This window comes from Dermacentor silvarum, chromosome 5 (genome assembly GCF_013339745.2).
Source record: "Dermacentor silvarum isolate Dsil-2018 chromosome 5, BIME_Dsil_1.4, whole genome shotgun sequence".
NCBI lineage: Eukaryota > Metazoa > Arthropoda > Arachnida > Ixodida > Ixodidae > Dermacentor > Dermacentor silvarum.
The window spans coordinates 166,911,118-166,926,314 of NC_051158.1; the positions used below are offsets into that span (position 1 = coordinate 166,911,118).

General features: G+C 52.6%; 1 protein-coding gene across 1 annotated transcript in view; it reads right to left on the reverse strand.

Moving 5' to 3' along the window:
- Window positions 1-14,986, reverse strand: part of LOC119453868 (fibrous sheath CABYR-binding protein-like) — a 69,076-nt gene extending 54,090 nt beyond the window's left edge. Inside the window, exons 1-2 of the mRNA XM_049668107.1 lie at window positions 14,758-14,986; window positions 14,370-14,669 (exon numbers count right to left, since the gene is read on the reverse strand). Of these exons, the coding sequence (XP_049524064.1) occupies window positions 14,370-14,669; window positions 14,758-14,986 (529 nt within the window). The remainder of the gene's footprint in view (window positions 1-14,369; window positions 14,670-14,757) is intronic.
- Between the last annotated feature and the right edge of the window lie 211 nt (window positions 14,987-15,197).

The following is a 15,197-nucleotide window of genomic DNA, read 5'->3' on the forward strand; positions in this document are numbered from 1 at the left end:
CGCCCGACAGCCTGAGGAGCGCGTTCGCCCAGGCACTGAAAAAATAGAGGAGGCGCTCACTAAGTGAAGGAAAAGTCTAAAGGTTGATGGTCGAAGTCATAGTCATGAGAATGACTAGGACTTTCGTCTTCAGGTCTCTTAGGCGTAGCTAAAGGGACTCCTGAGAACTCGGGACATGAATGTCATTACATGCGTGTCATGTAGGTCACGAAAGAGCCGCCTGCGTCTTGGTGCTCTCATGATCGTTTTTTTAATTTGGTAGGCTCCCTGCACACTGCTCCGCATAGCATCGATTCCCACAGGGCATAGAATCTGCCGGCTTTTTTCAATACGGAATCTACGCCGCCGCGGTCTGTCTTATATCGGGTTCGTTAACTCAGCAACAGCAGCAGCAGCAGCAGGCACCGAAAGGGTCCTTACAGCATGAACCATCAGCATGAACCATCTGACATAGTGAGGCTTCTCCTTAACATTGTGAGGCTTCTCCAAGGGTTTATTCTTAGCGGGCTTGCCTGAGTAGGACGTATTACTTCCTTTTCATATTGTCGCGTATACCCTGCTGTAGTATACACGCTAAATGAGGATCCAGGCGTTTTTCCCGGCGATCGGGGCTGGAGTAAGTCTCCATTAGCTTGCGCTGGAACTCAGTTCAGGATGACAGGGCACTTTCGCGGTTCATAAACCACGTGCGAGCACCATCCTGGAGGCTGAAGTAGACATTCATGAGTTTGGCGTTGTTGTCCCACTTGTTAAACGCAGCCACGCACTCGAACTCCGCCAGCCAGTCTTCCACGTCTTCAAATGTGTCGCCATGAAAAGCCGTCGGCACTTGGGGGTTCAGCAGCGTTAGGTAAGTCGGTCAGTGAAATAACTTTATTGATGTCCCACACACTTTCCGTAGTGTTCGCAGTGGTCGTCATGAATTCCGTAGTGTTCACAGTGACGTCATAAGTTCGCTCGTCCACGGCGCAGTTCTCGTCTCCGCGACCAGAGAGTTAATATAACTGACTCTAAGGCAAAGCTGGGCCGAAAAAGGAGGGACCGCTAGGTGCCGCCATCTTGTCGGCGCCATCTTGTAACTCGTCAATGTGGCCAGCGCAATTATTTTTGAGCGATGAAAACAAGGATAGGTCGCCTTATGCTGTGTCATAAAAAACGAATACCTGATGGATTTATGAAGGTGATGTGTGAATATTAAGCTTACAGGAAGCTCTTGCTAACGTAATTTATGCAATTCACGACGTACTCATTCATTCAATTACGCGAGTTTAGGTTTCGGATAGTTTTTATTTGCGTTTTCGGATGCGTGGTAGTGTTATGGGTTTCCTGTGGTTTCGTTTGGTATAGTGTAGTTCTGACATGTGATCGCGCGACGACATCGGTTGACGCGATGGCACCTTCGTGCCTTTTGTGCAAGACTAAAGCTCCAAAGGGCTCTGGCATTTCCCTTCACACGTAAGTAAACGCGTCTGACTTGTTCAGAACATCACGCGAGTAGACAGCTTCCGCGATTCATCGCAATCGTTCGAGATGCATCACAGTACGGCATTTTCTTTACCTATTGCTCGTCAAGTGACACTTGCGACAGCAAACAGGGAAGCCTGAACAGCTATATGGTATTTTAGCTAGTGCGCGACCATTGAAAACCACATACCGCCGGAAATTTTAACAGGATCATGCTTGGGTTGCGTAAATGCCAGCTGCACGGCCAACACCTCCCACACCCACGCGGCTGCGGGAACACACATTACAAGCTATAGGTTGCCAAATTAAAAGTAATTACTATCGCCAAGTCTAGCAAGCGTTTCAGGAGCTGGCAACATCAGCGTATCATAATGGCGGCGCTCTTGCGGTGACCGATTTCAGTGCATGGGCCCTATGGGGAGCTTGTCCTCTAGAGTCAGTATATTAACTCTATGTCCGCGACATCCCGGGCGCTTCGAACTCTCATCAGGCTCGACGAAAGCACCCGCTGCTGCTGCCGAGTTCAAAAGCCGCGCTATCACGCGAGATCACAGAGCCAATGGTCGCATCGGCACTGAGACAAAGCTTCCTGAGCGCAAGCAGCTGCGTCGCCGATGACAGTCCTGCGTTAGAGAGTTCCGAGCCCGCCTCCCATTCCACGGCAGCGTAGTTACAAACGGTCGTTCCAGTCGTAGTACGTACTGCGCCCGCGCTTCGAGCCAAGCCACGGCGACCGGCAAACAGGTTTGCTGCAGCAGCGTCTGAAGGCTCCGCGGAGGTAAAACGAAAAAGAAAGGCCCTTCCCCGCCCCACGACAAGTGCGTAGTCAGCAGCGCGCGCTGGCCAACTTTGGTATTCGACTGCAAACGGCGGTGTCGGCTTTCTTAACGAACAACGACGACAAGACGATCGACATCGCGTGCTTCTCGACGATCGACCCCGCAAGAAAACTACCTAGCAGGCCCCGATGTGTTTTGTCGAGGTCGGGAAATCGGGGCGTCAAACGATGGCTACCCGCCCGACGCCTACATTTCCGCCGAAACGTAAACAATATTCTGTAGTGAGGTTGCGCCAGCTCGAGAGGAGCGCCTTTTCCGCGTTCGCAAACGCCGCGCCGAAGCATACGTACGTAGCTGTCAGCGAAAAGACGCGTCGTTTGCTTCGCGCTGTGAGACGGGTCCCGGAGGCTCGCTAGAACAACGCAGCCGAAACAGGACGGTCCAACAAATAATCACTCACCGACAAGACAGCCGAAGACGATCACCATCGCCGCCAAAGCCGGAAGCCCGCAGAAGCTGCCGTTGCGTGCCATGTCAGGAATCCTCTCGGTCGAGCTACCAAACACTCAACACAGGGAGAAAATAAAATAACACCTCCGGTGGAGCGTTGCAGGTAGGAACGGCGATGTTGCACAGCGAATCCAAACTCCCACGCCAAGCGAAGCAAGAATCCTCACGTTCCTTTGATGCGGTAGTAATACCTCACGCCGTAGTCACGGTGAGCTTGTCACACACTCGACACAAAGGCGCACGGCACACCTTCGGAACGACGATCGACGGAGAATTCGCCGAGCACGGGGTATTACGCCGCAATCGTGGGGGTTGTAGCGTCAACCACCACGTCACCTCCCGCCGCCAGGGCACGCGCGAAAACACAACACGAACGTGCGCACGTTTGAACGACGTCACGCTTCTTGCTTGTCACCGATGGAAAACGACGACGGCGCACCGCCTCACGGCCAACGGGCAAAACGCACCACGCTCTGTTGGCACGACAGCAAGCAGTGCGGGAGGCAATCCTCGGCAGACAAACCACCACCACGGCGCGACGCGTTGTCCATGTATACCATGCAGGGGCGGCGCCAGAGGGAGGCACGGGAGGGGGGGGGGGGTGCGCAGAATTCTCGCCCCCCCCCCCCCCCCCCGACAGCGCCGAAAAGCTGACCCAAGGTAGGCGGTATGGGACAAAATGTCGCTTCTGATGTCTTACAACTTGGAGGAAGATGCATGAGAGCAACGCTGCTTACAAAGGACGGCCTTGTTTTAGCATAACAATTTATTTTACAAAATTTCTGGTCACAAGTAATTACCCTCTCGCTTATAATAGAATAGGCCTTGAAATACAGCGCGAACTGCCGCAAGAAGATAAAAATGGGTCCAACGGTTCTAAATAGGTTTAAAAATAGGCTACCGTTCTTCGTTGTTCGGTCTGCTTGCGTGAACCGGCAAATTCGTGCCTCGGATGCATGCAATACGCTCTTTTTCAGGCGCCTTCCACTCGCAGGCCTCTCCGGCGGAGAATAAGCTTCGCCCTGCTGAGGTCGCATAACCGCGAGTGCTGTGTAACCGAAGGCAGCGCACGTATACCACGCGGGATACACGTGTCGTCTTTATGCGGCGCATAAGCGGCAGAACGCGAGCGCAGCAAGCAAAGTCGGCTCGAAGCCATAGATGTTCACATATGGAGACGGTTTCAATGCCTTTTTATTCCAACTCCGCTCGGCTACTGGGCAGAGTTGAACCTTGACCATGAGGAGATCTCAGTCACATCGCTCAAGTGCATAAACTAGCGTTCTACGAACTGCACAAACTAGGTGTTTTCGCCGTGACGATACCGGAATCGTCATCATCTTGCGAGCGCGCGTTTTGGTGCCTTCGACGATAGAAGACTTATCTTCACATCAAGATGACGAATAACCGTCTGAGCGACCTGGCTGGGTTTTCGGTCGCACTATCTCTTGCCAATAAGATATATATTCAGCGTGTTCTCGACATGTTGATGCTGCGCACAGTAATCGACGTATACGTCTGCACTAGTGTACCGGTATCATGATACCCCATCGTCTCTCTGCGGTGCTTTCGCGGGATAATTGCGCGTTCACGGGCGTAGGACCCGAACCGAACGTATACCGGTATCGGAACACCCGCTTCACCATCGAATAAATCCCAGCTATGTTCTGTCCTTTACAAATTACTGTCACAGCGCAGGCACTAACATCTGTGGTTGTGCCGAAACCGTTGAGCACTTCATCTGTCCCCATCATCGCTTTGAAAGACACTCCATAGGTTGCTGTCCGAGGCGACGTCTGTGTCCTAGCTAGTGTAGTGAACCGTGCTAATATTTGTTATTTTGTTGCTGCTGGGTACCTGGTTTTTCTCATTACTCAATACTGTTTTTATGTGTGTGCTGTACGATGTACTATAGAAATATTCACTTTCTTAACAAGAGCACTGCTGTGTAAATGTGCTAATTTTTAATTTATATCTTACTACGTTGCTGGAATAGCTTATTCACACTGATGTATTCAGAACGCCTTCAGCCCATTCAAGCTGTTGTTAAATGATTTTAGACATCGAGCAATTTGTATCCGCATCGGAACCCTGTTGTGTTCTTGGACGAGTGTGTTGAACATACCTAAATAAATGGTCGCTTTTTTTTCACCTGCTTTCATTCTTAAATAGCGCAAAGAAAGCACGCCGAATAACTACAAAGTTCCGATAGTTCAATTTAAAAAAATAAGAAAATAAGAAACACGTTCAGAAATAGTGGGAGAGAGAGAGGTTTATTTGAAGAAAGGCAGAGAGGTCGGCTTGAGCGTTAGTTTGCTCTGGCCTGCTACTCTACACTGGGGAAGGGGGGAGGGGATAAAAAGAGCGATGAATGATGATGATAAGATTAGGAGGTGCGTATGTACATGTCCATCCCGTTGAGGTCATACTATAGCCGTGCATGGAGTCCAGTGGCTTGAAGGAAGGCTATAGTCGCTTCGATGACCACAGCTGCGCTGCTGGCGTCAGGCCAAGGACCTAAGACAATCTCGTCAGACATTGGTCTTTTAGTCACTCGCTGAATAGTTGAAATGAGGCTCTGCCGTTCTCGCGCGTACGCTGGGCATGAGCAAAATATGTGCTCAAGTGTTTCTGGCACTGGGCAGTGATCGCAGTTGGGACCAGTGTCACTGCAGCCGATGATATGCGTATAACGCCTCGTGAGTGCAACACCAAGACGAATCCGGTGTAGCAGACTTGTTATGCTCCTCTTCAGTTTATGAGGCATGCGGAACTTCATTTCTGGGTCCCATTTGTGCAGTCTCTTGTGTCGTCGATCAGGATTGGTCCAGTACTCAAGTGTAGAGTTCCGCATGACGCACCGAAGCAGGGCATTCGTGTCTGTTCGTGAGAACGCGATGCTTACTTCTGGCGCATTATTTACAGCTATTTTAGCTTCAGCGTCTGCTTGTTCATTTCCTATCACGCCACAGTGTGCAGGTATCCACTGAAAGGTGACGTGGTGACCGCATTTGGTCGCAATGTCGAGAAGCTCTGCGATTTCTAGAGCTAAAATATAATAAGGGTCTTGTCTCATAACGCACTCAATGGCTTGAAGAGCGGGTTTGGTGTCGCAAAATAAAGTCCATATGCGAGGAGGCTCTCTTGCAAGGAATCGTATTGCCTCGCGGATAGTGGGAGAAATTGTAATGAGCAGAAGCGTTGGGCTGAGCACTGATTGACATAATGTTACGCGTGAGGAAAACGAAGACCGGTGAACGTACTTGCGGTCCCAGGTTAGCAAAGAGGAAGAGGACGACGCTGAGTGCATCAACCAGCGAGCCGCTCTTGCGCTCACCTCTGCGACCTAAAATAAACGGCCCCCTTCATCTGTAAGGTTTACAAACGGTCTCCTTTGCGAGTTTTCACGGCCCTCCTTCGGAAGGCCGTGAAACCGCAAGAGTACACACCACAAGAGTGTGTACTCTTGCGGTGTGTACCGCAAGAGTAACACACCGGGAGAGGTCGAAACCTTGGTTGTTCGTCGATAAACCGGATATCATCATTTTCCCTTGTGTAGTGGACTGGTTCATGGCGTGTGTCAGGATGATATATCGGGCGTCGAGAAGGCGTGCGCTGAGCGCGTTGGTCATAGCGCGGAGTCGGAGGGCGAGTTCTCATCATCGACTGTGGGGCTGCGCTGTATTCTACAGCCGCTGCGCTAACCATCGGTTGCCAAGGGGCCGAATGTGGCGCAGTCATAGCCTCGCATGACGTGTACACGCCATGGTGGTCAGTAGTTGAACGTGACATCTCTTAGCGGCGGGAAAGTTCCTCGCGGACTATCTGCCGGATGGCGAGGCAAAGGCTCGTGTCCACACTGGCAACCGTCGTAACGTTTGCCAACCAACCAAACTTTGGCGTAATCCACCGCATCTTGAGCGTTTAAAATGTTCTGCAATGCCGAATGACGTCGGACACGGAACTGAGGCTTTCCTTTCCAATTATAAAATTGTACACGTCCTCAGCCACTCCTTTCAGCAAATGTCCGACTTTATCTTCTTCTGACATGCGAGCACTGACCACCTTGCACAGCTTTAAAACTTCTTCAATAGACGTGGTGCATGTCTCACCCGGTAGCTGCGCCCGTTGCGACAATGTCTGCTCAGCACGCTTCTTTTTGGCGACTGAGTCCCCAAAACACTCCTTGAGCTCTTCAACACAAATTCTCCGCGTCGTAAGCGCGTCCTCGTGGTTCTCGTACCACACGAGTGCGGTGTCGGTGAGGGAGAACACCAGATTGGTGAGCTGAGTGGTTGAATCCCACCCGTTGGACCTGCTCACTCGTTTGTAGTGGACGAGCCACTCGTCGGCATCTTTCCCGCTTTTCCTCCGAAAGTGGGTGGAACTCGGTAGTACTGCAGCGGACTGCTCGGCGCTGCCCTCGGAGCGGCTCCTTCTTCAGGCATGTCGAAGACGGTGACGGCAGATGGCGCGAGGCCGGCAAGTTGAAGGCTTCGACTAAGCTGCAGCAGTGATGGTGCCGTTGTTGCGAGCGCTTACCCAGCACCTCCACCACTTTGTTACGCGCAAAGGAGACCGTTTGTAAACCTTACAGATGAAGGGGATCGTTTATATTAGGTCGCGGAGGTGAGCGCCAGAGCGGCTGGCTGGTTGATGTAGTCAGCGTCGTCCTCTTCCTCTTTGCTAACCCGGGACCGCAAGCACGTTCACCCGGTCTTCGTTTTCCTCACACGTAACAATATTTTGAACATGCCCAGCCTGGATATCTACTACGTGGAACTTATCTAAGCAGAACACCGTGTACGTTTATTGGAGTCTTGAACGACTGAACGAAGCGTAGGTGCCATGTAACAAGATTTATCTCGGACTTCCGATTGATTGATTTGAACATCTATAAAAAAATGTCACAGTTTCGCCCTAAGGGCGAAGCAATGAATGCGATAACAACACAGCAATGTCATACGAAGTAAGGTGAGCGGCTTTGGTAGCAATATGAATTGTAGTAAACATGAGCTGATTAAGTAAGCAGGTGTGCTGCGGCGTAAGTAGACCGACATGAAGAGAGACTGGATGACCACGAGAAGGTGCGTGTGAAACGGTGGTGTTGATGAGAAGCGCTTCCCGTGGGGAGCGCGTGCGAAGGGACACACCTGTAGCGCTGCACTGCCGATCCGGGCAGCATTGCATGTGTAGCGTGCGTTGGAAAATGGACCCGACTATTACTAACTGAATGAACAAGCGTGGTGTGAGCGCGCACAAACAAACACGAATAGATCACACTGAATGACTGCAGACAACGACTGTCAAAATGCTGGCAGCAAGCATACGCCGCAGCGGGCGAAGGTACGTGCGGTCTATCGCTTCAACGGAAACTGAGCTGTGAATGCACGGCGCAGAAAGGTCAGAGCCGTGTGGAGATAAGAGACGGTGCGGACGAGCGACGAGCGCGGTTGTTGGCAGAGTAGAAGTGCCCCCCCCCCCCCCCGCTCCCTCCGGCGCTGGCTTCCTGCTTCCTTGCTTGCGCGTGGGAGATTGAGTACGTTCGCTCTCTGTGGTAGCGCGCGTCCCCGCACGCTTCCGCTCGGGCATACGGCGCGCGGCGAAGATTTTATCTATAGGGAACCTCACGGAGACGGCGACGGCGACGCCGACGGCAGAAATCTGGTGGAAGTGTCCATATTATTGCTATCGCAATAATAAGAGGGAAGTGGAAGGGAGTTAAACAATAGTCAAAACACAACGCATAAGTACCCCGCCTGCCTGCCCCCCCCCCTCCCCCCAATAAAAAAACCCTGGCGCCGCCCTTGATACCACGGTAGGAGGAAGAATAAACATTTATTGCGGAACCAGCACTTTAATATGGCCGGGCCTAAGCCTCCCATGAGGGGACGTCGAGGGCTTGCCTCGCCGCCGCCTCACGGGCGTGCTGGGTCGCCCAGGTTTGGTCGTCGAGGGCGGAGCTCCGCAGAGCCTCACGCAACCTCGACGAGAGGGTCGTGGTGTTAATGTTTGTGCACTGTGGTGGGCACTCCCACAGCATATGCGGAAGCGTAGCCGGGTGAGTGCCACAGCACCGGCAGTTGGGGGTATTGTAAACTTCAGGGAAAAAATGTCACAGTTTCGCCCTAAGTGCGAAGCAATGAATGCGATAGCAACACAGCAATGTCATACGAAGTAAGGTGAGTGGCTTTGGTAGCAATATGAATTGTAGTAAACATGAGCTGATTAAGTAAGCAGGTGTGCTGCGGCGTAAGTAGACCGACATGAAGAGAGACTCGATGACCACGAGAAGGCGCGTGTGAAACGGTGGTGTTGATGAGAAGCGCTTCCCGTGGGCAGCGCGTGCGAAGGGACACACCTGTAACGCTGCAGTGCCGATCCGGGCAGCATTGCATGTGTAGTGTGCGTTGGAAAATGTGGCCCGACTATTACTAACTGAATGAACAAGCGTGGTGTGAGCGCGCACAAGCAAACATAAATAGATCACACTGAATGACCGCATACAACGACTGTCAAAACGCTGGCAGCAAGCGCATATACGTCGCAGCGGGCGAAGGTACGTGCAGTCTATCGCTTCAACGGAAACTGAGCGGCGAATGCACAGCGCATAGAAAAGGTCAGAGCCGTGTGGAGATAAGAGACGGTGCGGACGAGCGACGAGCGCGGTTGTTGGCAGAGTAGAAGTGCCCCCCCCCCCCCCCCCCACCGCTCCCTCCGGCGCTGGCTTCCTGCTTCCCTGCTTGCGCGTGGGAGATTGAGTACGTTCGCTCTCTGTGGTAGCGCGCGTCCCCGCACGCTTCCGCTCGGGCATACGGCGCGCGGCGAAGATTTTATCTATAGGGAACCTCACGGAGACGGCGACGGCGACGCCGACGGCAGAAATCTGGTGGAAGTGTCCATATAATTGCTATCGGAATAATAAGAGGGAAGTGGAAGGGAGTTAAACAATAGTCAAAACACAACGCATAAGTACCCCATCTGCCTGCCCCCCCCCCCCTCCACCCAATAAAAAAAACCCTGGCGCCGCCCTTGATACCACGGTAGGAGGAAGAATAAACATTTATTGCGGAACCAGCACTTTAATATGGCCGGGCCTAAGCCTCCCATGAGGGGACGTCGAGGGCTTGCCTCGCCGCCGCCTCACGGGCGTGCTGGGTCGCCCAGGTTTGGTCGTCGAGGGCGGAGCTCCGCAGAGCCTCACGCAACCTCGACGAGAGGGTCGTGGTGTTAATGTGTGTGCACTGTGGTGGGCACTCCCACAGCATATGCGGAAGCGTAGCCGGGTGAGTGCCACAGCACCGGCAGTTGGGGGTATTGTAAACTTCAGGGAAAAAATGTCACAGTTTCGCCCTAAGTGCGAAGCAATGAATGCGACAGCAACACAGCAATGTCATACGAAGTAAGGTGAGCGGCTTTGGTAGCAATATGAATTGTAGTAAACATGAGCTGATTAAGTAAGCAGGTGTGCTGCGGCGTAAGTAGACCGACATGAAGAGACGCTCGATGACCACGAGAAGGCGCGTGTGAAACGGTGGTGTTGATGAGAAGTGCTTCCCGTGGGCAGCGCGTGCGAAGGGACACACCTGTAGCGCTGCACTGCCGATCCGGGCAGCATTGCATGTGTAGAGTACGTTGGAAAATGTGGCCCGACTATTACTAACTGAATGAACAAGCGTGGTGTGAGCGTGCACAAACAAGCACGAATAGATCACACTGAATGACTGCAGACAATGACTGTCAAAACGGTGGCAGCAAGCGCATACGCCGCAGCGGCGAAGGTACGTGCGATCTATCGCTTCAACGGAAACTGAGCGGCGAATGCACGGCGCATAAAGGTCAGAGCCGTGTGGAGATAAGAGACGGTGCGAGCGAGCGACGAGCGCGGTTGTTAGCAGAGTATAAGAGCCCCCCCCCCCCCTCCCCCGCTCCCTCCGGCGCTGGCTTCCCGCTTCCTTGCTTGCGCGTGGGAGATTGAGGGCGTTCGCTCTCCGTGATAGCGCGCGTCCCCGCACGCTTCCGCCCGCACGCTTCCGCTCGGGCATCCGGCGCGCGGCGAAGATTTTATCTATAGGGAACCTCACGGGGACGGCGACGGCGACGCCGACGGCAGAAATACGGTTGAAATGTCCATATAATTGCTATCGCAATAATATAAGGTGGAGGCGGGCGGGTGAAGGGTACGTATTTGTTTGTAGCAGACACAGGGTGGTAGCCTGCGCCCGGCTGAACTTGGGGTGAGGTGGGGGGAAGGTTCGGCGACTAAGGTAAAATGCCTTAACGAGATCGTTATAAGTAGTCAGACTGTCCCTGGTGTCCAACTCGTCTCCAGTGTCTCCGGCGCGGTTGACTAGTCCTCGCGCAATGGAGTGGGTGACCTCGTTGAGGTTGGGGAGGTGTGGATGTACATTGCCCGCGTGGGCCGGGATCCATGTCAGGGAGATCATGCTTTCTTTAGAGTGTGGTGCCTGGCGGAGGATACGAAGAGCTTGAGGAGAAATACGGCCTTTGCTGAAGTTAGTGACGGCTGAGCGAGAGTCACGCACGATGGTGTGACAGGTGGGATCTAGAGTGGCCAGGGCGATGGCCACTTCTTCAGCCGTTTCGGCAGTGGGGGTAATGACGCTGGAGGCCTGGTGTAGGACTCCATCGCGTGTGGTGACGCCCACAAATCGTGTGCCATGGGAATATTGGGCTGCAACAACAAATGTAACGCCAGGTACACGAGCAAAGGCTTTTATGATTGCTCCGGCCCGAGCTTGGCGCCGGGCCCTGTTATATTCAGGGTGCATATTTCTAGGAATAGGGTCTGTGTGGATCTAGCTACGGATGTCAGTCGGGATCGATTGTTTGAGGCCCTGCTGATGATGGTATGTAAAGCCAAGCGTAGATAGAATAAAGCGTCCCGTTTCAGTAAGGGTGAGCCGTTCAAGCTGAGAGCGTTGTTGTGCTTCAATGAGTTCGGCAAGGGTGTTGTGAACTCCTAGTTGGTTGAAGAGTTCAGTACTGGTGTAATGCGGGAGGCCAAGTGCTTGCTTGTAGACCCCTCGTATGAGGGTGTCGAGCTTGTTTTGTTCAGCCCGGTACCAATTGAGGTACGCAGCAACGTAGGTGATGTGGCATATTACAAAGGACTGCACGAGGCGGAGAAGGCTTTCTTCTTTGAGTCCCCCTCGTCGGTTGGAGATGCGTTTAAGAAGCCGTAGGGTGTTTTGAGATTGGGCGCAGATCTTGTTGAGAGCCAAGGCATTGGAGCCGTTGGTAGAGATGGTGAGACCGAGGACCCGGATACTAGGGACGTGTGGTATAGGACTGCCATCTTGAAGGCGTAAGGTGATAGAGTCACAGGGTCGGTGCTCAGATTGGTGTTTTGGAGGGCGTCCCCGCTGAATGGGCTTGTAGAGAAGAAGCTCCGATTTAGCCGGCGAACAGCGCAGTCCGGTCCCTTGGAGATAGGCTTCAACCGTGTCAATCGCCGTCTGACTCCACTTGACCATCGCTGCCTCGGTACGCCCAGATGGTGATGTCATCGGCGTAGATGGTATGGTTGATGTTGTCGACTCGTTGTAGTTGCTGGGCAAGGCCAATCATGACTAAGTTAAAAAGCATCGGAGAGATAACTGGACATTGCGGGGTGCCTTTGCTGCCAAAGGGAAGCTGGTCTGATCGTAAATCCCCGGCCGAGAGGGTGGCTGTGCGATTGCAGAGGAAGTCACGGATGTAATTGTAGGATCGCTCTCCCAGGTGGAGGTGGGAGACCTGGTCAAGGATAGCTTCATGGGAAATGCTATCAAAGGCTTGAGTGAGGTCGAGTCCGAGGATAGCTTTCGTGTTACGGGAACGGTCGTTTAGTACTTGATGTTTGAGCTGCAACATAGCGTGTTGAGTAGAAAGGTGAGGGCGAAATCCAATGATAGTGTGGGGATAGATTGAGTTGTCTTCGAGGTGTGTGTTGATGCCTGCTAAGAAGGCGTGTTCCATCACTTTGCCTACGCATGAAGGGAGATAGGCCTTAGGTTGTTGAGGCTAGATTGTGCCAGGCTTTGGGATTAGGATAACGTTGGCAGTCTTCCAGGCAGCTGGGATGGCGCCATTGCGCCAGCAATCGTTGATGTAGTCACTTAGATGGGACACGGACTCGTCATCGAGATTGCGAAGGGTTTTGTTAGTGACCCCGTCTGGGCCTGGATCAGAACGACCGTTAAGCTTGCGAAGTGCAGCATGTATTTCAGATGCGCTAAAATCGGCGTCTAGTGTAGGGTTGGGATTACCGATGTAATTTCTGTGTGGACTGACTTGTCCCCCGGAGATATATCTGGAGCAGAGGTAGTCAAGCACTCGTTGTGGACCTTGCTTAAGGGTCTCCGTATAAAGGAGTTTCTGCAGCCGATCCTGTTGGGCAGTGCGGGTGGTATTGTCAAGCAAGTGTCTGAGGAGTTTCCACGTAGATGGGCGATGAAGTTGTCCATCCATCGTGTTACACAGCTCAGTCCACTGTTGCCGGCTGAGGGTTTGACAATGCTCCTCGATGGCTGTATTGACTTTAGAGATCTTACTTCTGAGGCGGCGGTTTAGGCGCTGCCCCTTCCATCGAGCTAGGATGGCGGCCTTAGCCTCCAGAAGATGGGCGAGGCGGCTATCTATGCGTTCAACTGGGGCATCTGTAGTTACCACCCGAGTAGCCGTTTGAACGTAAGTGCGTAGCGCTTGCATCCAGGTGTTGATGTCGGCAATGCCTTCAGCTGAGGCAGCACCAATGCGTATCTTACGAAAAGCCTCCCAGTCTGTAATGGCGAATTCTTTAGTGGGGGCAGGGATTACAGCGAGTTGGGGTAAAGATATAGCAAGGATATAATGGTCGCTGCCCAGGTCTTGCTGTATGTTGGTCCATTGTGCATTGTTGATATGTTTGATGAAGGTGAGGTCGGGGGTAGAGTCCCGGGTAGTGGAGGTACCGAGGCGTGTGGGAAAGGAGGGATCCGTGATAAGGGTGAGGCCTAAGTCGTGGTAATCTTGCCAGAGATTGCGAGCTGCAGCTTCCGTGCGAACGTAACCCCAGCCTGCATGGGCGAGGTTGAAATCGCCGCCGATGAGGAGGGGGTGCGTTCCAGTTACGTGAAGAGCCTTCTTAAATAGGTTGAAGAAGCGACACTTTGCTTTGTGCTTGGGGCTATTGTAAATGTTCAGAAGGAAGATGCATTCTTTCCGTTTACGATTGGGAATTAATTCGAGGAATAGGTGTTCGATGTGAGGACTATGCAGAGCATGTTGAATAACAGAGATACGACGCCGTACTAAGGTGAAGACCCGGTGAAGATGGTGGGTGGTATGAAAGGTTTGATAACCAGGTAGCATGGTGGGGGCGTTATTGGTTTCTTGAAGTAGGATAGCATCCGGGCGGCAGGTATGTTGGCGTAGGTATTGATTAAGTACCGGTTGTTTCTGGTGAAAGCCTCGGCAGTTCCACTGCCAAATGAGGGTGTCTTGATTAGTGTGAGCCATGATGAGAGATGGTGGATGTCGCCATCGGCGTCCCGGAAGGGTCGCAGACGGGGGCGGATTGGCTAGGAGGGGCGAGAATATGATTTTCCAGGTTTGTAACTCGTTGGACAATACCAATGAGTGCGTGCTGGATGGAGTCCAGTGCATGTTGGAAAGTGCTCACAGTTGTTTGAAGTGAGGTGAGCATGTCTTTAACTTGAGAGCGGACCTGGCCCGTGGCTCCATCTTGCAGGGCTCTCTTCTTGGGGGCGGGAGTTGTAGGGGCCTCTTGACTAGGGGCAGGGGCGTTCTGAGCGATAGGTGTAGGGGCTGGTGTTTGGGATTGTTTGAGGTCTCTAACCTCCTGCGTGAGTTTAGTTAGGAGATCACGTAGGATGGTGTTCTCGCGCTTAAGGTGAGCTATTTCTGGGTTATCTGGTGAGGGAGGAGGGGATGGGGCATGTGTGTTGGTGATTTTACGACCCTCTCGTGAGGTGCCCTTGAGGGCCTCTGCGAAGCTCACCTTGTTCTTGTTGGTAGAACAAGGTGAGATGCCGATGCGTGATGCCGATGCAGACCGGGATCTTGAGCGTTGTTGCCTGGATCGAGATGGAGTTCTCGAGCGGGAACGGCTCCCCCTTGACGGTATTCGGGAGCGTGACCTGGTTCTGGTGTTGAGAGTGGAGGGGCCGGCTTGTGATAGGTGGCTTGGCTGGTTGCTCGTCGTTCCCTGATACGCTTGCGAATGACATACGGGGTATTATAACCCCGATGTCATTATAACCCCGATGTCATGGTTTTCATTAACACAGACAAAAATGGTATAACACAGACAAAAATTAGAATTTTTATTTGTGCAGAAATTTTAATATGTCAGTGTCCACAAAATTTGAGAAATCGACAGGCTTAAGAAAAACGATGTATGCGGCCAGGTTTTTACGTATCAAAGCACAATTAATAAAT